This window comes from Elephantulus edwardii, unplaced genomic scaffold (genome assembly GCF_000299155.1).
Source record: "Elephantulus edwardii isolate Elephantulus edwardi_28Jun2011 unplaced genomic scaffold, EleEdw1.0 scaffold00302, whole genome shotgun sequence".
Classification (NCBI taxonomy): domain Eukaryota; kingdom Metazoa; phylum Chordata; class Mammalia; order Macroscelidea; family Macroscelididae; genus Elephantulus; species Elephantulus edwardii.
In genome coordinates this window covers 1,647,248-1,672,158 of record NW_006400052.1, presented here as the reverse complement: position 1 = coordinate 1,672,158, position 24,911 = coordinate 1,647,248, and the positions used below count along the sequence as shown (strand labels likewise).

Genomic DNA, 24,911 nt, shown 5'->3' with positions numbered 1-24,911 from the left:
CCCACCTCTGTGAAGTGTGTCCCCTCCCCCCATGGGCCCACCTCTCTGAAGTGTGTCCCCTCCCCCCATGGACCCATCTCTGTGAAGTGTGTCCCCTCCCCCCATGGACCCATCTCTGTGAAGTGTGTCCCCTCCCCTGTAGACCCACCTCTGTTAAATGTGTCCCCTCCCCCATGGACCCATCTCTGTGAAGTATGTCCCCTCCCTCTTGCATCTATCTTTCTGAGTGTGTCCCTTCCCACCACATGTGTCCCCTTCCTACCCTGGAGCCACCACTGAGTATATTTCTGTCCCCACTCTCCCTTGCTTCCAAACAGGGTTCAATAATAACCAAGGCAGAGGTGACCTGGCCACCATTCGAGGCATGCACCGGCCCTTCCTGCTCCTCATGGCCACTCCACTGGAGAGGGCCCAGCATCTGCACAGCTCCCGCCATCGCCGAGCCCTCGACACCAGCTACTGCTTCAGGTGAGCCCTTCCAGACAGGCCTCGATCCATCCTGGTCACCAATCACTCTGGATTGGGTACCTGCTGTGTCCTGCTGGACATCTCCTTCAATGCAGACGACATGAGAGATGAAGTCTGTCTTAGTTTTGTAGTGCTACCATAGCAGAAATACCACAAGTGGACTTCTTTATAAAACAGAAGTCTCTTAATGGTATAAGAGGCAAGAAGTCTGAATTCAGAGTGCCAGCTCTAGGGACAGGCTTTCTCTTTCTACTGGCTCTGGAGGAAGGTCCTGTCTCTTCTGAGTCTCTGCGCCTTCACGTGGCCCAGCGTCTCTTCCTGTCTGCTGTCTAGCTTGCTTCTTCAGTGACTTATAGCTCAAAAGAAATTGCCTGAAAATCCACCCATTCGCTCACGTGGCTGCATTACTGTCACAAAGACAACACATTTAAGGGACACAGCTCAGGCTATAACATTCCACCCATTGTTGTCATTGTTGTGGGGTGCCATTCAGTCAACTCCAATGCGTCACGACCCTGTGAACAGATCGGAACCTTGCTCTGTCCTGCACCATCCTCACATTGTGTCTAGCTCAAGCCCTGTCCGTCTTGTTGAGAATCTTGCTCTCCTTCGCTGGCCCTCTATTTTGCCAGAGATGATGCCTTTTTCCAGAGACTCCTGATAATATGTCTCAGGTATGTAAGATGGAGTTTCAACCATCTTTGCCTCTTAGGAGTGCCCTGGTTGTGCTTCCTCTAAGACACAGGATTATTCTTTTGGTGGCTTATTGTGTATTAAATCGTCTTTTCTGACACCACAGGTCAGAGGCATTAACTCTTCTTTGTCTGCCTATTCCTTGTCCCAATTTGCAGGGAAAGGAAGTTGCATAGGAAGCAACTGGAAATACCGTGGCTTGCATCAGTGCATCTTAGTCTTTAAACTGACATCCTTGCTCTTCACTTTGGAGAAGATTTTCCCCAATGCAGATCTGCCCTTTGGCCTCCACAGGTTCATGCCCTTGCCACATATAAAACACATTCACCCCATACCAAATAATCTTCAATCTATCCCAGATCCAAAAGCTCAACTTCTCTGTGCTGTAATCCTGAAGGCACGTGGTTCGAATCCACAATGTGCTCCACTGGAGAAGGAGAGGCAATCTCCTCCTGTGCCGGTCAGATCCGATTCAATGGTACACAACAAGGAAAAAACCAAAACCAAACCAGAAATAATAACCAGTTGATAATATAGGTGGAGCTTTAGGTTTGTTCCACCTTGGGGCAAAATTCCTCCTCATTTGTGAGCCTGTGATATCTAGGCTATGGTTGTCTGTCCCTCAGTCACCTCAGTGGGACAGACCCAAGGTGGACTTTGCTATTACACGTGAGAGAAATTGGAGGAAAAGAAGGGGTGATGACACTATGTAAGCAGATCCAAACCCCAGTCGAACAATAGACATCAGCTCTCGAGGAATAAAAATAATCCTGTTTGGAGACTGAGCGGCCAGTGGCCTTGCCCTCTAGATTCTGGGTGTTGGGTGGAAGTCTCTCAGCTCCGGGCTTTCAGCTCCACCTTCCAGGGCCGCTGGGATGCCAACTCTGCGCCTTTGGTATCCTCGGCTTCATTCTCCTAGTCCGTCTGTGTGATGAACATCACCCTCCGCCGTTAGCCAATCCTGTGCTCATCATGCTCTTGCAGAGCTTCACAAGCGCCTTTAACGTCCCCATTTCTAGCAACATTCTCTTACTTGTTGGCATGTTGTTGTAGTTGTGTGCAGTGGAGTTGGATCCGACTCCTAGCTGATCCTCTAGTGGGATTTCAGAGGCAGTTGGCACAGGAGGAGATGCCCTTCTTTCTCCCACGGAGTAGCTGGTGGATTTGAACTCTGTGTTTGGGGTTCTTTACCACTAGGCCACCAGAGCTCCCTACTTGTTCCCATATGGGACCATACTGTTAGAGAATACTTACTATTCTGCCAGATAATAGACTTTCTTCATAGTTCTCAATTCTTTTAAGCCCGAACCAGAATTACTTTTGATGTCCACAATTCAACCACCGAATAGTGTCTTCAAGGAAATTTAGGGTTTTACAGGCCATGGTCTTTGCAATCACTTGTTACGCATCGGAGAGTTGGACAATGACCAAGGAGGATAGAAGGAAAATTGATGCCTTTGAGCTGTGGTGCTGGAGAAGAGTATTGAGAATACCATGGACTGCTAGAAAAACAAACAGATTTGTCCTGGAGAGGGTTAAACCGGGTGGCTCCTTGGAGGCAAGGATTCTGAGGCTCCGCTAACTTACTTTGGACATGTTGTGAGGAGAGACCGGTCCTTAGAGAGGGACATCATGCTTGGGAGGGTGGAGGGACGGCGCAGGAGAGGAAGGCCCTCTATGAGGTGGATTGATTCAGTGACTGGGATAATCGGGATGGGAGTGTCAGAGACTGTGCAATTGGCACAAGACAGAGCAGAGTTTAAGGTTGCTGTACATAGGGTCGCTATGAGTCGCAAGCGACTTGACGGCACATAACAACAACAACAATAACTATTTGTGGTTGTTACGAGGTGCTATTGAGTCAAGTAAGACTCATAGTGACTCTGTCAAGAACAGATGTGAACCCGCCGATCCTGAGCTGTCCTTACGGGCTGTGCTCGAGCCCACCGTTACCACCACGTCAGTCCCTCTTGTTGAGTGTCTTCTCCGTCTCGGACCCTCTACCCTTTCCCATCCTGATGTCTTTTTCCCAGATCTGCTGCTGTTGGTATGTACTGTCTAGTCACAACCACCTCATAGCTGACCCTTCAGGGATTTTCAGAGGCCGTAAATCACATCGGAGGAGATTGGCCTGTGATCTCCTGAAGATCTGAACTGCCGTTGACGCCCCATTTTAGCACAACTCCCTCTGCAATGAAGGCTCTAGGGGAAGGCTTCTCTCTGGAGGAAGGTCCCTGTCCCTTGTGTCTGCTACACAGTTGTCATGTGGCGTGGCATCTCTTTTTGTGTCTGCTGCCTGCCTTATTTACTCTATTTACTTATTTACTGCTTGCTTATTTACTCTATTCTATATCTCCCAAGTGTGATTAAGTCTAGATGTGTTACACTAATCCTGCCAGATTAGTATAACAAAGACAACCCATCCCTAAATGGGATGAGGGTGACAGCATGGAGGCTAGCATTGACAGCACGTGTTTGTGGGGACACAGTTCAATCCATAGCAAGGTGTATGTGTTAGAATGCTGTACTGTTGGAACTAGGGGTCTTAGAATGTTGGAATAAGGTTACTTTTTTGCTGAGGTATTGGAATGATGACAATTTGAATATTTCAACAGTGAGCAAGTTTGATTTCAATTCTAGAAGGTTACTTATGTCGAGACCTGTATTGGTTGGTTGATGTTCTAGAATGTTGGAATTCTAGACTGTGAGACTTCCATGTTAATTCTTGGGCTCTAGGGAAGTTGAAATGGTGGGACATCCTAGGTTACTCATGTCCACATTGGACTTATGTTGACAGATTGTATTTCCAAACAGTGGCAAGTTGGAGTCTTTAAAAAATTGGGCTCAGAATGGTGGAATTCTGTGCTAAAATACTTAGATCCACAAGTGTTGACATCAAAGAGAGACAGAATGTTCTGATCCTGGAAATGTTGGGACACCATTTTAGAATGTTAGTCTTAGAAAGCTGGGATTTTTAGAAAGTTAAAAATTGACCTACTTAAGTAATCAGTTCAGAAAGGTAGAATATGGGTGTAATGTTGAAATGATTCCGTATTCCCAGGACCTCCCAGAGCTGTCAGGTGTGAATCTTAGAAAGCTAGAGTCATTTCTGGACTGTTGGGACCCTTAAATGCTGGTATCTCAGGTTGAAATGTTGGCATCTCTGTTGTTATTGTTAGGTGCTCCCGAGTCGACTGCAATGCAAAGTGACCCTGTGGCCAACAGATCTGAACCTTCCTCATCATCTCTGATATACCTGACCGCATTGTTGGAATCACTTGTCAGGAGGTTGAACTTCAAGCTTAGACTGTTGTAGACTTAGAAGGAAAATTCCCCTTGTCCTTCTCTTGTGTAAACTGTTCTGGGGTATTTCAGGCTTTGCAGAGATGCCTTGGATGGTGTAAAGGGTCTGTGCTCAACTGCTAACCTAAGAATTGGTGTTTTGAAACCACCCAGCAGCTTTATGGAAACACACACTGGCAGTCTGCTTTCATTGAGGTCATGGTCAAAACCCCTCAGAGTTCTTCTCTGTAACATCATGAATGTGAATAGATGTTAGGGCAGTGAAGACCCTCCCGTTCCTAGGCTTTGTCACATGCTGTTCCCCCACCCTGGAGCTCGCTCATCTGTAGATCTCAGCAACCTCTGTGAATGAATGAATTGTAGCATCAGCACCAATGTAAAAACCAAAAAAGACAACAAAAAAACTCAGCCCAACAAACTTGAACTCATTGTTGTTGAGTCAGAACCAATTTTTCACTGACTCTCCCTCAGATTTCCAGGACTGTAAATTGCATGGGAGGAGATTGCCCATCTTTCTCCTTGGGAGCTGCTCGCTGATGGATTTGAACGGCCACAGTGAGGTCTCTGGGTTATTAGCGCAGCCCTGTACAGGCTGTCACCAGAGCTCCCTTGAGCACCAGTAGCACCAATGTTAAAAAGAGAGACCACCAGCCCCACCATAGGCTCTAACCGTAACTACCAGTTTTCAAGAAATTTGAGAACAGAGGAGCATATTAACTAGCACCATTGGCATACAGTCAGCAGAGTGAAGGTTATGGGAAACTTGTCCTGGTTCCACAGTGCTGGGACAACAGAGGAGAGGAAGAGAGAGAGGATTCTGTAGATTTTTAAAAGACTCTTAAGTATATCAACCTGAAGTCTTTGTTTGAATCTCTACTTATTCAGATCACTAAAAAAAAAGACCTAAGACAGTTGAATAACAGGGAATTTACTGGATATTTGATGATAATCAAGGATGATTGTTCATTATTTTTTAATGTGTTACTCTGTTTGTGTTTTCAAATAGTGCTCATCTTCTTAGAGACACATACAGTGGTGTTATTGATGGACGAAATGGTGTGGTGGATGGTGTGCGTGTCAGAATAAACCAGTGGGATCCATACAATGGAATATTCTTCACACATAAAGAGGAATGAGTCCTGATACATGCCACGTTGCGGATAAACCTTAAAAAATATTATGCTAAATGATTGTTGTTGTTGTTGTTATGTGCCATCAAGTCATTTGCGACTCATAGCGACCCTATGTACAACAGCCCTAAACCCTGCTCTGTCCTGTGCCAATCGCACTACCTCCGACACACCCATCCCAATTACCCCAGTCACCAAATCAATCCACCTCATAGAGGGTCTTGCCCTCCTGCTAAATGAAGCAAGTCAAATATAAATGCACAAATGCTGTGTGATCCCTGACACGTGTTAAATGTCAGGAATTGACAAGTCACGTATTAAATGTCAGGAATTGACAAGTGTGTGTCCACAGCCATAGAGCCGATTCAGACCCCTGGTCATCTTTGTAGGACAGGGTCGAATCGCCCTGCAAGGGCTTCTGAGGCTGCAAACCTTTATGAGCACAGATGGCCTCATCTTCTTCAGAGTGGCTGCTGGGTTTGAACCAGTGATCTTTCAGCTAGCAGTCCAGCGCTTAATGCACCGTGCCACCAGGGCTCCTATAAACAAATACACAAGAGACAGAAAGTCATCAGTAGTTACCAGGGACCAGGGGAAATGGTGAATGAGGAGTTAGCACACTAGGTGGAATTCTTGTGATGAGATGCAAAACACTGGAAATGGAGAGTGGAGATGGCTGTGCAACATCAAACTCAACAGCTCAGCTCACTGCAGTCGAGTCAGAACTGACTTCATGGCTGACCTTCCAGCAGCTTTTCAGAGGCTATTGATTGTATGGGAAGAGACTGACCATCTTTTCTTCTGTGGAGCAGCTGATGGATTTGAACCCACCTGCCTTTCGGTTGGCAGAGCAACTCCTTAACCACCAGGCTACCCGGAGCTCCCTTTGTTCAACATGCTAAGACATAATTAATGTTACTGAATTGTACATTTAAAAAAATAATGAAGGGAGAGAAAAGGGATTGGGGATGCAGTGAGTTCATAATTGTTGAAGCTGGTGATCGCAGAGTGAAAGTTGACACTATGGAGGCCTCTACATTTCTCTCCATTTGAAACGATCCATAGCAAGTAGCTATTCTTATTCAGCTCAAACACACATCTGCTGAGAAGCCAAGATGAAGCATCTAGGGCCTCTGGGTCCTCCTTTGGAACTCCAGGTGGATTTCTTTATTTACCTGACCCTGTCTTGATGAATAAAGGTTGCTGTAACAGAAAGGCCGTAAGGAGGTGGCTTCAAAGAACAGATATTTTTGCACAGTCCTGGAGGCTCAAAGTCCAAACCCAGGGTGAGCTTCTAGGAGAAGAAGCTTCTGTGTCTATTTTGTCTTCTGGCAGCAGCTGTCGCTGCCGTTAATGGACTTGTAGACCCATTTGCTGTGTGTGTTTGCCTTCACTTGGCGCCTTCCCTCGTGTCTCTTCTTCTATGTCTCTTCTCTGTGTGTGACTTGGAGGTGATTCGGTTTGGGACTCGCTTTCCTCTGTGATGGTTACATTAATGTAACAGAAGAAACCCCGTGTCATATTGTAGGTACAGGGGTTAGGATTTCAACATATATTTTGGAGGCAGCACAATTCAGTCCTGTCAGGTCTTGACAGAGAGGATGGCAGGAAAGCTTTTCAAAGTCAAGGACCACGTGTATCACAGGACCTTGGGCGCAGCACACTGACCAAGTAGGTCAGAGAGCACAGCAGCATCGCCTGGAGGCTCTGTCTTCACTCGCCCCAGAGTTTCTGATTCCACAAGGCTGTGGTAGAAGGTCTGGCTGCATAGTCCGCAGGGAGCTGCACGAATCACCCACAGGCCACACCTCTCTGGCGTTTGAACCCACTCCCTGCTCTAGAGCAGGAAGACTGGACATGTGCTCCCTTGTTACTTACAGCCTCTGAAAACTCACTGGGAGGTTTAGCTGTGAGTCGTTTCTGACTTGAAGGCAAGGAGAGTGAGAGGGCGGGACCCTAGAAAAGTCTTTCTTCCGGGTTCTCAGGCTCGAACTGCAGGGATATCCAGGGATTCCCCCATAGAAAACCTCTGAGTCAGGAAATGGGATTGCAGACCTTAGGGTCTCAGAACTGCAGCCAGAGCCCGAGGGAAATTAAAGATCAGTGTAGACTGCAATTCGTCGTCTCCTGTGACTCCAGGAGCCCTCTGAGAAGCCAGAGCCTTTCCCTGAGAAGTGTGTGTATACACACATACATATGCCTCTGTGGTTTCAGGGGTCTAGGACCTTCCTGAGCCTGCCTGTGGGCTTCCTGATGATTTCTTGTCCCTATGGAAGGAGTTAAGTGTCACCCAGTCGGTTCCTGCTCACAGTAGCCTCTGTGTATCCTCACAGTCATTGCCACAGTTGGGCCCACTGTTGTGGGTGTTCAAGTTAGCACCTTGTTTAATCCAGCATACTCTTCCCCCTTTTGATGAGACCAGCCAGTTTAGGGGATCCAGGCTGAACTCATAGGGATCTCTTTCCTGACACCTTCCAGGATCATTTCACCTTGTCCTACCGTGGAAATCCTGTGTCATCACCTCCTCCTTCTTGATGACAGGGCCACTGGCTCCAGGGTCTCACAGAGCCAGCTGTGAGCCTGGCCCTGAGCGTCACCACCTCTGGGTGGCATGCTGTCTGGGAGCAAGCAGCATCCTTCTTCTCTGCAGTTCCGTTTCTTTTTAATCTTATTGTCACAAAGCATATATATCAAAATTAGCCACTTTCAAAGCCATTTTGACATCTTCAGTTCAGTGACATTCTTACATCTATTGCATTGTATATCACACTGTTACTTCCTGAACTTTTTCACCATCCTGAACAGAATTTCTAATGAGATGTAGTGTTTTTATCCCCTAAACAGTGTCATTGATTTCACATGCAAGCAAGGTTCTACTGAAAATTATCTAAAAACGACTGGAACAGCACATCAGCAGAGAACTGCCAGAAGTCCATGCTGGGTTTAGAAGGGGTCATGGTACTAGGGATATTGTAGCTGATGTTAGATGGATCTTAGCTGAAAGCAGGGAATACCAGGAGAATGTCTATCTCTGTTTCATTGATTATGCAAAGGCGTTTGACTGTGTGGATCATAACAAACTGTGGCTGACTCTGAGAAGAATGGGAATCCCAGAACATTTAATCGTGCTAATGCGAAACCTATACTTGGACCAAGAGGCAGTCGTCAGAACAGAGCAGGGTAACACCGCATGGTTCAAAATTGGGAAGGGTGTACGCCAGGGAGGTGTCCTATCTCCATCCGTACCTTTTCAACCTGTATGAAGAGCAGATTATCTGAGAGGCTGGGCTCTATGAGGAGAAGTGTGGCGTCAGGATTAGTGGAAGATCTATTAACAATCTGCATTATGCAGATGACACAACCCTGCTTGTTGGAACTGAGGAGGACCTCATGCACTTGCTACAGAGGGTCAAGGACTGCAGCCTTCAGTATGGACTGAGGCTCAATGTCAAGAAGACAAAGATTCTCACCACTGGATCAATTGGTAGCATCAGGATGGATGGCGAAGAAATTGAGATGGTTCACAGCTTCAGTTTGCTCGGCTCCACGGTCAACACTCTTGGAACCAGCAGCCAGGAAATAAAAAAAACGTATTGAGATGGGAAAGTCTGCTGTTAGGGACCTCTCTAAAGTACTCAAGAGCAACGGTGTCTCTCTGGAGACTAAGGTGCGTCTCATACAGGCCATGGATTTTGCAATCACTTGTTATGCATCAGAGAGTTGGACAACGACTAGGGAGGATAGAAGGAGAATTGATGTCTTTGAGTTGTGGTGCTGGAGAAGAGTATTGAATGTACCCTGGACTGCCAAGAAAATAAACAGATTCATCCTGGAGAGGGTTAAACCAAGCTACTCCTTGGAGGCAAGGGTTCTGGGGCTTCGTCTGACATACTTTGAACATGTTGTAAGGAGACAGGTCCTTGGAGAGGGACATCATGCTTGGTAGGGTGGAGGGACAGCGCAGGAGGGGAAGACCCTCTATGAGGTGGATTGATTCAGTGACTGGGGTAATCAGGATGGGTGTGTCAGAGGCAATGCGATTAGCACAGGATAGAGTAGGGTTTAGGGCTGTTGTACATAGGGTTGCTATGAGTCGCAAATGACTTGATGGCATATACCAACAACAACAAACAAGGATAATAATAAGACGTTCTTCACCATTCCTAGAAACTGATCCATTCGTTTACACTTACTGTCATCGAGTCAGACAACTCATGGCTGATCTTCTAGTGGATTCTAAGAGGCTATAAATTACATAGGAGGAGATTGCTTGTAATTTTCCCTCAGAGCAGCTGGTGGGTTTGAACTACTTTTTGATCGGCAGCACAACTCCTTAAGTCACCACAACTATTTCTCTTGATTATTGGAAAAATAGAATATTTACCATGTTTATTATGATGGTTTTATACATGAGTTTGGGTTCCCATTCAATAATTCCTACACAGTTGTTCAGTGACATTGGTTATGTTCTTTGCAGTGCATAACATTTCCATGATTTCTGTTCTGGTTGTTCTGTTTCCATTAATCTAGTTTCCCTATCCCCTTATGTTCGCATCTTGGTTCTAAAGTAGTTGTTGTTGAGTATCATTGACTCAGAACCAACCCATAGCTGACCCTCCAGTGGGTTTTCAGAAGCTGTTAAAAGCTGTTAATCGCACAGGAGGAGACTGCCCATCCTTCTCTCACAAAGCAGCTGGTAGATTCAAACTGCATGCCTCTGGGATTGTAGTGTAGTTTCTTACCACTAGTCCACCAGAGCTCCCTAAAGTAGTTACTGATCATTATACATGATTGATTTTTTTTAAAGCAGCAACATTATTGATTAGTTTTTGAATAAATAAATACATTAATATGGACCTGAACCTCGAAAGAGGGTTTGTCAGTGACTAACCCAGCAATGGTCTCCAGCTGCATCAAAGGAAAAGAGATGGCAAATCACCTCCCATGTGATTTACAGCCCCTGGCCAGGACATAAGTTCAGAGTTTTCTGAGCAGAGTGTTGCAGTATCATGATTTAATGAGCTCTTCCCCGTGGAGTGGGGGGTGTCACTTGCTTCTTACGGGCTTTGTTTTGGAGCATTGGACGAGAGTATCTTGTTCATGGTGGGACGTGCTCATGCTCGGTGAATGTTGGTGTTGTGTGCTGTCAAGTTGGAATTGACTTGTAGCTGGTTTTCAGAGGTAGAAAATCACAAGAGTGTCCATCATTCTCCAGAGAAGTACCAGATGGATTTGAACGGCAGGCGTTCAGTTTGGGAGCACAGCTCTTTACCGCTAGGCCACCAGAGCTCCTCCAGTGTCAGCTACAGCTATTGCTATTATTGTGATTGTTGTTATCCTCACAAGGGGTCCAAGGGAGACACAGATGGAGGTAGATTTGGTGGGGGGCAGTAGGGAGAGGTCTCACCTGGGGAGGAATGGGTGTGCTCTCTCTTCCCCCTTCACCTCCACACTGCACCGCCCCACCCACAGCTCCAAGGAGAAGAACTGCTGTGTGCGCCAGCTGTACATCGACTTCCGCAAGGATCTGGGCTGGAAGTGGATCCACGAGCCCAAGGGCTACCACGCCAACTTCTGCCTGGGGCCCTGCCCCTATATCTGGAGCCTGGACAACCAATATAGCAAGGTGCGGCTGGAATTGGCTAGGGGGAGCAGAGGTATGGGGAGAGAGGAGGAGAGGTGGATTTAAGGGGGAACTGGCAGGAGGTGAGGCAGGTGATGGAGAGAAATGAGCAGGAGGTGAGGCAGGTGATGGAGAGAAATGAGGGTGGGCAAGTAGATAGGGGGAGAAGCAGGACAGGCTCTGAGCAAAGTTCTAGAAACCGAGGCAGATAGGAGGAGATCCACGGAGGGACAGAGTGAAGACAAACAGAAGGAGAAAGATAGGGACAGACGGAAACTGAATGCAGACAGGCAGGGGGGAAGAGAGAGAGACAGAGAGAGAGAGACACTGAGAGCGAGCGCATGCGCCAGAAACAGGTTCAAGTCAAGGGTGGGGGAAAGGAAGTCTGGTGGTGCAGTGCTTGAAGAGTGCAACCGACAATGGAGAGATTGACTACTAGTTGAAAGGTTGGTGGTTCGAACAAAGATTGTAGCTTGGAAACCCTGAGTCAGTTCCGCTTTGTCTACAGGGTCGCAACTCGGAATGGACATTGGGGCTTTTATAAAGATTGAAAAGGAAAACCAGACAAGTGGAGAGTAAGAGAGACGGGGGGGCAGAAGGGGAGAAAAAAACAGAGATGGGGATCCAGAGAAAGGGGAGGGAAGGCAGAGCGGAGCTGTGGGGGCCCCAGACCCCTGACCCTGCTCTCCCCCTGCAGGTCCTGGCCCTGTACAACCAACACAATCCCGGTGCTTCGGCGGCGCCCTGCTGCGTGCCGCAGGTGCTGGAGCCCCTGCCCATCGTCTACTTCGTGGGCCGCAAGGCCAAGGTGGAGCAGCTGTCCAACATGATCGTGCGCTCCTGCAAGTGCAGCTGAGACCCCGCCCCGCCGGGGCGGGGCCTGTATTTAAAGACAACTGCTCCAAGGACAGCTGCCCCCAGCCCACCTGGGGGCCCATTAAAGGTGGAGAGAAGACTCCAGTCTCTGTCATTGTTGGGCTTACTGGGGGTCTCCTGCCTCCTCCCATCTCTTCTGTCCAGTATTTGACACCTGTCACCTCAACATTTGCTGCACATATTAGCTTCCAAACCGCCCCATTCTATGGGCATCCCTGAGGAGCCCTAGGGGTGTGGTTGGCCTGTTAACCCCAAGAGTGGCGGTCAAGTCCATTAACGCTGCCTCAAGAGAAAGACTGGGTCACCTATAAAGATTTACACCCTCAGGAACTGAGAATCGAAGGTTGTGGGCTAAGAGAGCTCCTGGGTGAGGCAAATGTGCCCAGCTATTTACCTGAGGATTGGTGGTTCAAACTCACGGAGAGCCCCCTCCCCAGTTCATTTTTAAAATGTCAGTGCCTTCCAGGCAGTTTGACTACCTGCACGCGCACACAGGACTGCTGTGAATCACAACCTACTCTTAGCACAGTGAGCACTAGTGAAACTCCTGTGTCCCAACAGATTCTAGCTCCAGGTGACTGACTGCATGTGTGTCAGGGCAGAGCTGCCCACAGGGCAAACCTATTGCCAGGCCTTTCTTTGTGGGGCTGCTGGGTGGTTCAAGCCAGTCTTTCCGGTTAGTAGCAGTTTACCCAGAGCACCATTTTTGGTGTCTTTTTCCCACTTACTCACCTAGGGAGCTCTAGTGGTCATATGAGTTGCACTGCTAATTCAAAGGCAGGTGGATCAAATCTGCCAGCTGCACTGTGATTCCATGTGATTTATAGCCTCTGAAAAGCTGCTAGAGGGTCAGCTGTGTATCAGTTCTGACTAACTGGCACATAACTTTTAGTCTAGGATTTCAGTCTAGGAATTCAAGGAACACTCATTTTAAAGGTGAAGAAATTGAATCCTAGGGAACCGGAGAGAAGAGTCATTGCCCAGCAGGAGCCCACAATCTAACACAGCTTTTCAGTGGTCTCCCCTCAGAGGGCGGACTTAGAAGAGGGGGCTTCTCTGAGGAGGTGGCAGTTGGGCCACACAAGGGGAGAATGAGGGGAGAGTGTCCAGAAGAGAAGACCTGTGGGACACCCTTGGGGTGTGCTAGATAGGGAGGAAAGAGGCTAGTGTAGTTGGAAGAGTGTGAGTAAGGGGGGCCACAGCATGACACACCTGGGCCAGAGAGTAATAATACATGGTCTCAACCAGCTCATTTCATTTGCTCACAGCTCCACAGAGCAGGGGTTGGCAAACTGCAGGTCTCCGCCAATTGCAGCCTGTCACTGGTTTGTGTAAATAAAGTTTTATTGGGATGTGGCTATGCTTTTTTAGAAGTTTATATGTTATCTACGTCTGGATGCTTGAGTAGTTGGGACAGAGAGTTCTTTGAACAGCAAAATCAAAAGCATTTTACTCTCTGGCCCTTTATAAAGAGTTTGCCCACCTCTACTGTGCAGACAGTTTGGTCCCCGTTTTATGCATGGAGACCATGTGGCACAGATAGCCTAAGGTAGTTGCTTATACTCACACAGTAAATGGGGCAGCTGGGATTCAAGCCCAGGCAGCCTGAGTTTGGGCCCAGAGGCTTAACCTTTGCTGTAGTGATAATTTACTCTGAAGGAGGTGGAGCCCTGGCAGGGTTCTGGGCATTAGAGGGATGTGCTCAGAGGGTCCCTGTAGCTGATGGTTGGACAGAATAGGGCCAATTGTGGCTGCAGGGACACCAGTGAGGAGGTGTCCAGTGAGGATGGTGACCTAACCTGGGGTGGGTCCCCCCTCCTGCCTCCATTCCTCCCCTCCTTCTGCTGAGCCTTGCTCGTGACTTCTCTCATGCTTCCTCTTTAGCCTGTTTCCCCTTTCTCCTGGTTTCACTTCCTCTCTTTCTTTCTCCCCTGTCTTTCCCCAGCCCCTGGCTCCTCCTTCAAGGACTGCCCTGGGATAGAAGACACCGTGAATGCTACTGTCCACTTAACTAGAGGTGGTAGCAACACTAGGTTTGGGTGAGGATGGCCTGGGCCCTGGAAGGGGCTTCCCAGTTCAGGGTTAGGGGTAGCGACGAGGTAACTCCTGCCCCATGTCCGGGAATTTAGGGGCCGGGGTTTGTAAGTACATTGTGCCAGGAGATTCCACCGCTGTCACCAGCCTTACCTGTACTACTGAGACCTCCCTGAGCTATGGCAGTGGAGCATTCCCAGCCCCCAGAGGTAACACAGAATGTGTCACCCCATCACAGGAACACAGCCTTGCCTTGGGCATGGCATAAGCAGAGACTGTAGGGACCCAGGAAGACACCATCACAGGTGCATTCTGTAGGGCCGCGGTCACCCACACACCCCAGTGTCAGGCCACTGGTGTCACACGCAGACACACACATCTTGGCAGCAGCTCGCCAGGAAATGAAACAAGCTGGTCTGGGGACTCAAGGACACTTGCACAAACATCCTCCATGGGGTCATGGCCACAGCAGGCCTGGCGTGCAGGCATGAAGGAGCGGGGCACACCATGCAGACGTCACTGGCTGGGGCATTGCAGGAGCACAGGCCAGCAGGCACCCTTGGTCTGACTGAGCCTACTCGCCTACATGACACTAGCCAGGGGGCACTCCCTGTGGCCGTCATACCCAGACACACTGTCACACCCAGGGGCCCAGACCACACACCCAGACACGCCCCCACCCGGGTCACAGATGCAGCCCTCACACGCCCAGCTCGTGCCTCGGCCCCAGGACAAGCAGTGGCCCCACACCCTGCATGGCCGCACACACTGGCTGCCAACCCACACCTCGCCCGCCCTCTGCATGACACATCCGCCCACCTGCCCTGGGGCTGCCGCCGCCCTACCAACTGGCAGGCGGAACCAGGGGAGGAAACTTGTGGGCTCAGCACCTTCTACCACACGCATGCGGGGTGCACTGCCTCTGCCTAAGCCCTGGCACCACAGGCCCCTAGTGGCCAGGACACGGGCAGGACAAGCCTGGCCTTGCCCATAGCCAACCACCGAGGCAGGGCAGGGGGGTTTTAGGGTCCTGCTCCCCTCCTCCTACCTCTGCTGGCAGGCGGAGGGAAGCTGTGGGGGGAGACTGCGTTCCGGCTGGAGCCCCAGCTTCCTGTCCACCCCCCTAGGGGGGACAGGAAGCAGGGCCGGGGAGGCCAGCTCAGGCCTTCCTGCTCCCTCCTCAAGACAGGCTGGACTGGGGTCAGAATACGTATGTGAGACACACCCCCTCATCAAGCTTCTATGCATTCATTACTGTTTCTACCATGAACGAGTGTGCAGGGAACTCTGTGTTTATGTCAGCCATACATACAGGGAGACACACACCCCACCTTTCCAGAAGTCTCTGAGTATACATTGTTGGGGTGTTTGTAATGTTTGATGTGTCAGATCTCTTCGTGGGAGAGAAGGCACGCTTTGTGGTGAGCCTTGTGTGTCTCGCATGGGAACTTGCACATCAGCCTGGGTGCTTCGTTGTGGGTATTTTCTCTGTGAACGTGTACGTGCCTGTGTTCAGCTCCATGGCTTTGTGACTCTTCCATTTCCATGCATAAGGCTGTTTTCCATGTTTCTCTGAGTTCTTGTCCCAGCTCCATCTCATACAGCACATGGTTGTGCCTATGTGAGTGAGTCGAGATTATCTTCCAGGCGCTGTTGTGTCTTGTTTCTCAGCAGCAATGTGGGTGTTTTCTGAGTAAAGTAGGTCTGTGAGGAGGGTATTTTGTGTCTCACACACGCATTGGGTTTCCTCTGTAACCGTCCCCGGTGTCCGTGGGCATAATGGTGTTGGGTTAGGTTGTGTCATCAGTGTCTGCATAACTGCTATTCTGAGCACGTCTGTGTGGTATCTTTCCAGCCTGCCATCATTGTCAATGTCTGTGTGTCCTTCCTCTGCCTCTGTGAGCAGCTGCTGTCTGCATTTTGTGTCTCCTGCGTGGGCTGGTGACTTCAGCCTCAGAGGAGTTATGAGCTGTGTGGTCTCTACTTTGTGTCACCCAGAGGGCATTTCCAGGTCTCTGGCGGGGTGGGAGAGGATGGGGGTTGTCTTCCAGCTGCACAGACTGTGGGTCTGTGTTTTGGGCTGGGGCTTTCCCAGGAGAGGGATGCTGACACCCATGAGAGGAACTGTGTCTGTGGCGAGGCCCCTGGCTGGCTGGTGCCACGCTGGCTCAGGCTGGCTGCGGTGGCAGGCAGGGCAGGGCAGGGGCTGCAGTGGGCACTGGACTCACGCCCAGCCCTTGGTATAAATATCCCGCTGCCAGGCGGCTGTGTTTACACGGTCCCAGCCCGGGGGCAGCCATGGCCCAGTGGGTCCTAGAGGGCGGGGGTGACCAGGCCACAGCAGACATTCCCTTCTGGCCAGACAGGCTAGCAGCCTTGGCATTCCCCTCTCTCCTGCTCCCTGGGTGGGGGTTAGGCGGGGACCCCCTTATTCCTGGCTCTCAGGGGCCACCCATGAAGCTGAGCTGATGTCCCGCAGGGGGCCCCCCAGGGCCTGGGAGACAGAGGGGAGGGGGCAGAGACTGAGCAGGGAGCAGGACAGGAAAAAATGAGGCCCTGGAGCGAGTGGGAACAGGAAGGAGGGGGCCCAGCTGAGGAAACAGGGTGACAAAGCTGGTGACAGAGCCCAGAGCATGAGGTGGAGGGAATGACATGGAGAAAAGGTGTAAAGTGACACAGAGAGGTGAGGGAACAGAATGAAAAGAATGACGGAGAAATGAGAGGGCGTGAGCAGTTGGGACAAGGAACAGCACGGGGCAAGGGACAAAGACGGACAGGGACAGAGAGAAAGGGGTCAGGTGTAGTGTGAGGGGAATGGGAGCTTAGGTCTGGGACCAGGCCAAGAGATGAGGCTTGGGGAAGGGGATTGCCCCGCTGTGTCCTCCTTCCCTGACTCAGCCCCTCCACTCACCTCACCCTAAGGACCTGGGGGCTGAGCTTGGGGAGAGCTCTGGGCCTCATTTGCTCAGAGTCTGAGATGGGGGTGTGTCTCTTGTCATCTGAGATCCCCATCTGCCCATCTAATCCCTGGCTGTCACCAGCCTCACCTCAGCTGAAAGGCCTTCAGCTGTAGGGAACTTGCACTCCAACTAGCTGACTAAGCCCAGTTCTGACTCAGTTGCTGTCTCTACCACGTCCCTCCCCTCTTTCTACACACCACCATGTGTGGGGGACTCATTCCAATACCATTGGCGAAAAAAATAGAAAAACTGTTTATGGCAAACATAATAATCACATTTAATGACAAATTGGCCCCAAACATGCCTGTTGCTAAGGGCCTCTTTACAAGGTACACCCTTGTGAATTTAGTGCATAAGCACAAGTGCCTAAGAAATGTTACTCCTCTCTTCTTGTCTTTGCAAACACTGAGGCTGATGGCTTAGTGTAGAGGAATTGTGCTGCCACCGCACGCAGTTAATCCACCAGCTCCTCAGCGGGAAAGATTCACTGAGTCTGAAAACCTGCTGGATAGGCTTCGGGTTGGTCCATACAAAATCAGGATCTTGGGGTGTAGGTGGCTGCTACATGGGTACTGGATGTTAATGGAGGATCAGCGGTCAGTTCCTATTTGATAAGAAGTTTGCAAGTTTGGAGAACATATAATAGAGGGATAATCTTAGAGGACGAAGATGATACACCTGGGGCCTAATACTGCATGGGGACAAGTCAGTGGCACAGCTGCTCATGCTGGAGGCTGGTGCCTAGGACATGGTAGGGGGGGTGGGGGCAAGCTTAACAGCTATTATCTGTAGTCTCGTGCTTCGTGACTCTTCCCATTTAAGGAAGTATCTGTACCATCTCCCTCTCTGCCTGGCCCCTGGTTGCCCTGCTATCTGCTTCTTTTTGTTGTTACGTGCCATACAGTTGGATCCAACCCACAGCTGACCCTCTAGAAGGTTTTCAGGGACAGTAAACAGCACGGGAGGAGACTGTTCATCTTTCTCCCATGGAGTAGCTGGTGGATTCAACCTGCTAGTGGAGTGGTTTTTCGGGCTCCTTGCTTTTGATGGCCATGGCATCCTGAGCCATCTGCGAGCTGGAGCTAGTAGTACTGTCTACTGGCTCTTGGGAGCATCTTTGAGTTCTGTCCCTCACACCCACTGGGCTGGAGGATGGACTGCTTGGCAGCCAGCGTGGTTGTAATTACTTGATGGTGACTCCATCTCAACGGCCCGGTCTCGACACTCACTCTCACTTTCTATGTCTGACTCTACTTCTGGCTGACCCAGGGAACAGAGCTGAAAGTGAGGGTGAGGAGCTGAGGGCCGAGGTCTTGGGGTCTCCCTTACTCTGTGCTGCATGTCTGAGGGGGCAGTTTCGTGGATCAGCTGTTCCATCTAATAGGAGTGAGGGGGTCTGTGGGATTCATCTTCCTGAACTTTGGCCTGCCCCTGACCCAGTTCCTTCTTTGGATGTATGTGTTCTGGGGGAGCCTGAGTGGGTGTGGGGGCATGGGAAGGCGGGGTGCCTGGGTTCCCACAGGCCGGCGGCTGACTGAGTCACCCGCGGCCATCTGGCTCCCATTAGCTCAGGGCGGCAGGGGGCTCTGTGGGGCGGGCCCTGTGGCCGCTGGGGGCAGGGATGTGTGTGTGTGTGTGGGATGACTCAGGACCCATGATAACAGCCTGTGCGTATGTGGGGAGTGTAAACAGGCGAGGGAGGCAGAGGAAGTGAAGAAGGGAAAATTGTGGCTGGACCAGGGCGGGGGTGGGGGGGCAATGGGGCTGTGAGGGGAGAGCCCTCCTACAGCCCCCCTCCATGTTTGAACTGGTAGGTCCTGTGACCCTGGTTCTTCATCTGCCCACCCTTCACAAGCCTGGGCCTCCCCTGCCCACAGTGAACTGTTACTTAACAGCCCAGGGTCGGCTGCTCAGAGCATTCAGGCTGGGTCAGCAGATTGACAATCAGAGATAAAATCTGACAGACAGAGAGGTCAGGGCAGGGGCTGTGAGATGGATACAAGCATGCAGGGAGACAGCAGCAGCTCAGAGGTGGAAGGAGCGTGACTGTGACAGTGGAGCAGGACAGGCAGGACCCAGCGCCAGGCCCAGGGGCCCGGTGTGAGCACCTCTACCCAGGCCCTGGAACAGGTATGACGCCGCTGCGTGGAGAGTGTCCTGGCGTGGTCAAGGGGAGGCCGTTCTGTGGGGACAGAGACTGAGAGGACCAGAGACAGAGACAGAGGGAAGGAGAGGAACAGCAGACAGAAATGTTGGGAGGAAAAGAGACAGAGATAGAGAAAATGCGAGAATATACAGGTAGAAAGGGCAAGGAGATAAAGGCAGGCTGAAGCAGGGAACCCCAGAGTTAGGGCCTGAGAGTCTGAGACGTGGTGTGGACTCAGCAGGCGGGTGGCAGTGGTGGGGTTGGGGAGACTGCGGTAGTGACACCTCAGAGAAGAGTTGCTGAGCCAGGCTGCCAACAACTGTCTTGTTGAGGGGTGGGGGGGGGTAGACATCAGTCCCCGTCCAGGTCCAGCTCGGGGCTGGGCGCGTCCTCCGGCTCTTCCTCGTCGAAGTACCTCTCCTCCTCGTCCCGTGCCACAATGTCCAGGTTGTCAAAGTCAGGGTTGTCGTCCACTGTGCTGCAGGGGGACAGGCTGTTAGGGGCAAGGCCTCCCTGGGACCCAGGCCACCTGCCCCCCTGCTCTCTACATTTTGGAGAAGCTGGGGACCTGACTGGAGTTTGGGGGGACAAGGGGCATGTCAAGGGGTCTAGGGAACTAGAGGACAGAGGTCAAATGCTGACAACTAGCTGACTCAGAAGGGATTGGCCTTTAAACTTCTTCAAACTGAAAAAGGGAAACATCATACAAGTCAGATTTTTCCATAAAAATTCAGATTTCCAGTTCTTCAAGCAGGGTCTATATTCCCTGAGGCAGGTGTTCTCAGCAGAGTATGGCTTTACTCCCAGGAAGATTTTGTGACATTGTCATTATCACAACTGGGTTGGGGTTTTCTATCGGCACATAGTCCAGGATATGGCTAAGCCTCCCATGGAGCACAGGACGGCCCACAGGATCGCCCAGGGGCACAGGACGGCCCACAGCACCATCACACCTCTGCCTCCCACCCATGGGTTCCACCCCTGTCCCGCTGGCCTTGATTCTGAGGAGCTCCCAGCCACACTGAGGTGATGCTTAAGCCTCTGTGTCTGCCTGTCTGTCCCTACGACTCACTTCATGTGGGCCACCTTAGCGCCTTTGCCCTTGCTTGCCCCCTAGGAACATACCGCCCCCAAGACTTCTGGGACTTCTCTTGACTTTCTGGGGGCCCTTGCTCACATGTCACCTCCTCAGACAGGCTCTCCCCTTCTCTGGATTTATTGTTCCTTGTGGTCTCATCACCACCAGATGCTAGATAATTCTGTCATCTTCCAGAGTTCATCAGCTCTGCTCCCTGCTCTGCCCTCAGAGACGGACACAGCAGATGCCCAATAAAGCTGCTGGATGAGCAGCAACAGCCCCAGGACTGGCTTCAGGCCCATCCCTCCCTGTCATTCAGGCCAGGCCCAGTGTCCTCCTAGTCAGCTGAGAAGTGGTGACTGGCTTCCCCAGGGATCCTCACGTCCCAGGCTCTGGGCCGACCCCACTCTGTGGGAACTGGGGCCCCCAAGCAGCTCCACCTGAGCTGGACAGGATCAGAGAACCTACCCTGCAACCAGGGGACCAAGCCAGTGATGCCTCATTCACTGGAGTCAGTGGGGTCACAACCCCATTTCCCCCACCAAGGTCTGAGTGGAGAGACAGCTTGTTCACAGTCACAGTTCCTAAGTGACCAGGGCTGGAATGGAATCCAGGGCTCTGTACCACCAGGTCAGGTGGCCTCACTTTAGGAAACCATTTCCCTTTGACCTTGATACTTCATGTTCCTGTGCCCTGTACCCTGGGAGCAAAATCCTTTTCTAAAACAGGCCACCGGGTATCTCTCTCTCAGAATTACACTGCAGAAATTCAGCCACTGGGACTATGGAGCTACCACCACAGGAGGCAATGACCCTGCTAGGTGTCAGCTCCTGCTGCACATAGTCCTGGGGGACATGTGGGGCTCAGGGTAGTGGCATTATCTCAGACAGAATGGCCTGGCTACAGTATATGGTCAGTACTGGACAAAGGGTCAGCCCTGCCCCTTCCTTTCTTGAGGGCCTGAGGGGACGAAGGCTCTGGGACAGACCAGGTGGGTGCAGGACCACCCAGCCACCTCTGGATCTGGGTATCTGACTCTAGACCTATGTTCTGGACCTGCTCGAGAGCTTGAAATATGAATGTGGGGATAGGTGGGTGTGGGCCCAGAACACCTGTAGTCAAAGTCCCCGTCCTTGCCGTCCAGGAAGCGCTGGTGCATCCGGCTGGTGAACTCCTCCCGCAGGATCAGCCTCTCCTCAGAATCCGGGACCCAGGCCTCTGAGTCTCTGCTGGAGCTGTCGTCTAGAGAAGACACCCGCAGAGGGCGCTTGTGGGTGCTGAGTGCACACAGTGGGGAGCTGCTACCTCCAGGCCCAGCCCTGTGCCAGGTGCATGAGGGGTCATGCAGTGGCTGCCGGCCAGGCCCCTGCCCTCCAGACACTGACAGTGCCGGGCTAAGGAGACTAGGGACTGAACAACAGGAAGATCTGATGACAAATAGATATGAGAGGAGGAGAGAGGACATTCCTGGCAGTGGGAGGGCAGGTACAAAGGTCTTAGAAGTGCAAGGCCAGGCAGTACGAGCAGTTCCATCTAAAGACTGGAGAGGGCTTGGCCAGGTAGGGCTAAAAGCCATGCCAGGCGGGAGGGCTTGTGGTGTCAGCCCTTCTTGTTGGGGGCTTAGCTTGTTGCCGGAGAAAGAAGAGAGACAGACAGGTCTAGGCCGGGTTCCTTACCTTCCTCATTACTGTCGTCTTCTTCCTCTTCCTCCTCCAGGCAGGCCTCCTCCTCTTCCCGCTGCTGGAGCAGCCGCTGCTGCACCTCCCACTCTTGGTAGGACTGGAGCAGCAGGTCAGAGAGGGGGCAGGCCGGGGTGCTGGGGGAACCGGACTTTGGAGGCTGGGGAGCCGGGGCACGGGCACGGGCACTGAGTTCCTCTTGGGTCAGGTACCGCCCGATGTACTGCTCGTACAGCAGCGGGGCACGGAACCGCATCTGCTCGTCACTGAAGTACTCGCCCCCTGTGCAGGGTAGAGGGTGGTCATGAGGGTCAGGCATGCAGGCCAGAGGCAGGGCTGGGTGTGAGGCATGCATGTGCTCATGGGGCACACGTGTCCCAGCGTGTTTATGCACTCCTACTTGCAGAAAGCCTGCAGGAGCCCTGTCCTGGAGTCACGTGGGAGTGCGTGCTCACACAAGTGGCTGTGTGGCCCAAGCATGTCCACACACAGTCCTCTCTTGGCTGCAGCCTGGCAGCCCGCCTTCATAGGCACAGCTAGTCTGGTGCCCATGGACTGCGTGCCCGGGCAGTATCCACAAGCTCCACTACTAGTGTGCCGTGCATTCATTCGTTCTTACCTTATTTTCCTCACCTCTCTCCCCCTACCACGCCCTGAATCTTATTCTTTCCATCTCTCTACAACTTGTGCCTCCTCCTTTGCTAAAATCTGTCCTCACTAGGGTTCAACTCTACCCATCTTTTCACTTTGGTTCCAGTTCTAAAATGCTTTTAATTATGTCAAAATAAAAAATGTTATCAGTGTTTTTCCTTTATCACTTTCACATGCTGTATGTCTTATTTAAGAAAGATCTCATGTTCCCAGGGTCAGAAACCTGTTCCCCTTGGTTTCTTGCAATACTTTTGTGGATGGCGTGAGGAAGGGATCCCTTTGTCTACACAGAAAATCTGCTATCACAGTGCTGTGTTTGGAGCAAGCCTCCTTTACCCACGGATTTGAAAGGCTGCTTCTTCCAGCTGCAAAGTTCTGTCCTTCCTTTTATCCCTCTCTGTGCCTTCCTTTCCTCTTTAGGCCCATCTGCGCCACCCCCCCCCCCCTTACTTCACTTCTATCTTAGTCTCTCCCTATCTTGGCCGGAAGACTCACCTCCCACGACAGCCGTCCCTCTATATTTCTGCTCTTACCCCTTCATTTCTCACTACCTCTGCCTCTATCTTTCTGTTACTCTTCACCTCTGTCTCAGTTTCCTGCTCACTCATCTCTCTGTCCCTCCCCATTTCGACCTCAGCCTGCCTTCCCTCTTCACTTGTCTCTCACCTTGGATGAGCTCACGCAGAGCAGCATAGCGCCGGTTGCGCAGGGTACGGGGCCGGGCAGTGCCCTGCCGGGCCACCTCAGCACAGTAGAAGTCTGCACGGTGGTCCCCACGCAGGTGGCTGAAGCAGGCCAAGTGCTCCTCACGGAGGCCTGTGCGGAAGCGCTCCAGGAACACCAGTGGCTTCTCATGGTACAGCTGGCTGAGGATGGCCACCTTTTCATGCTCTGTCAGGTCAGGTTCACCCTGCTGCTGGCTGCACACAGGCAGGTGGCCAGCAGCCACGGCCCGCAACATGGCACTCACTGCTGCACTCTCGGTTCCAAGGGGGTCACTGTCAGGGGCCTTGGGTGCTCCCTCCAAGGTGTCCACCTTGTCCTCAGACCTGGGTGGGACGGGTGTCCAGCTCATCTCCCCCCAGTGGCCAGGGCTGGGCTTCATGCAACCTGCTGGGAGAGATTTATGAGGCTTCAAGTAGCAGTAAGGGAGCTCTTGTGGCCTAGTGGTAAGAATCTGTGCTGCAATCCCAAAGGTAAGCAGTTAGAATTCATCAGCTGCTTTACCAAAAAAGGACAGGTAGTCTCCTCCTGTGTGACTTACTGCCTCTGAAAACCTGCTAGAGGGACAGCTGTGGGGTGATTCTGACTCTAGAAGATGGTAACAAACACGTGGCAGTGGGAGCTCTAGTGGCTTCATGGTCTAAAGCTGTGCTGCCATCCCTTCTTTGTCTGCCTTTTCTCTAATAAACCTCATTCTTTGCTTGGGGGGAAAAACGAAAGAAAAGTTTTAACTGGACCAGAGAAAGGTGGATATCAGAAGGACAAGAGGCTAAGTGGACAAATCGTGCTTTGAGAGTTGGGGGTGGTGTGAAAGGCTTATATGGGACAGCCTTCAGGGCTCTGGCCTGAGCATGATCAGCCTGTCCCTGAGACTGGGAGATGGAAGAGGTGCAGGTTTGGGATGTGGAAGTTGTGAGGGCCCCGGGAATACAAATGGGGAGGTGTCCCAGAAACTACTAGAGAAATGAAAGTTTCAGGAGGTGGGCAGGGGTGAAGGTTGGAAAGAGGGGAACATGAACAGACGGGGAGAAGACATATTTGTGAAAGAGGATTTGTTGGGCTTTTAAAAAAAAAAAGAGTACCCCAGAGAGCCACATCCTAATCCTTAACACCTGTGAATGTTACCTTTATGCCCCAAAACAGTCTTCATAGTTATGATTACATTAAGGATACTGAGCATGGGAAAATTATCCTGGATTATACGTAAGTTCTCTGAGAAAGGAACTAGCCTAAGACAGGGAAGATTTAAATTAATTTGAGCACTAGACAGGCGAAGAAACAGGTGAGACTAGGACATGGAAGGAAACATTCTTGAAAGGTTAATTTTGGAGGTGGGGTGGTTGGGAAGTGGGTCTGCGACGAGAGACCGGTTACCCTGGTGAGAGGGACAGGTGAGGTGTGCCTCTCTAAAGTGTCCTCCTTCACGTTCCCGGGGAATACTCTTCCAGGGACACTGCAGTTACGCCCTCCCTCCGCCTCAGCGCGGCTGGGGCCTCACCCTCATCGGGTCCCCTTGCTGTAGGGGCCGCAGTCGCCACGGCATCCAT

General features: G+C 51.3%; 2 protein-coding genes across 2 annotated transcripts in view; one reads left to right on the top strand and one right to left on the bottom strand.

The window, feature by feature from the left end:
* Positions 1-12,073, top strand: part of TGFB1 (transforming growth factor, beta 1) — a 21,884-nt gene extending 9,811 nt beyond the window's left edge. The window contains exons 5-7 of the mRNA XM_006900915.1: positions 318-468; positions 11,067-11,220; positions 11,915-12,073. Of these exons, the coding sequence (XP_006900977.1) occupies positions 318-468; positions 11,067-11,220; positions 11,915-12,073 (464 nt within the window). The remainder of the gene's footprint in view (positions 1-317; positions 469-11,066; positions 11,221-11,914) is intronic.
* A 7,511-nt stretch (positions 12,074-19,584) lies between these two features.
* Positions 19,585-24,911, bottom strand: CCDC97 (coiled-coil domain containing 97). The gene is made up of 5 exons (XM_006900953.1): positions 24,863-24,911; positions 23,308-23,751; positions 21,988-22,272; positions 21,424-21,553; positions 19,585-19,711 (listed from the first exon to the last, which is right to left on the bottom strand). Exons 1-5 carry the CDS (start codon positions 24,909-24,911, stop codon positions 19,585-19,587), a joined length of 1,035 nt encoding a protein of 344 aa, XP_006901015.1.

Coding starts and splice junctions, on each gene's coding strand:
- CCDC97 (XM_006900953.1), bottom strand. CDS start 24,911: ATGGATGCCGTGGCGACTGCGGCCCCTACAGCAAGGGGACCCGATGAG. Junction 23,752..24,862: donor AGCAAGGGGACCCGATGAGG/GTGAGGCCCCAG, acceptor CTCTCCCAGCAG/GTTGCATGAAGCCCAGCCCT. Junction 22,273..23,307: donor TCTGCGTGAGCTCATCCAAG/GTGAGAGACAAG, acceptor TACCCTGCACAG/GGGGCGAGTACTTCAGTGAC.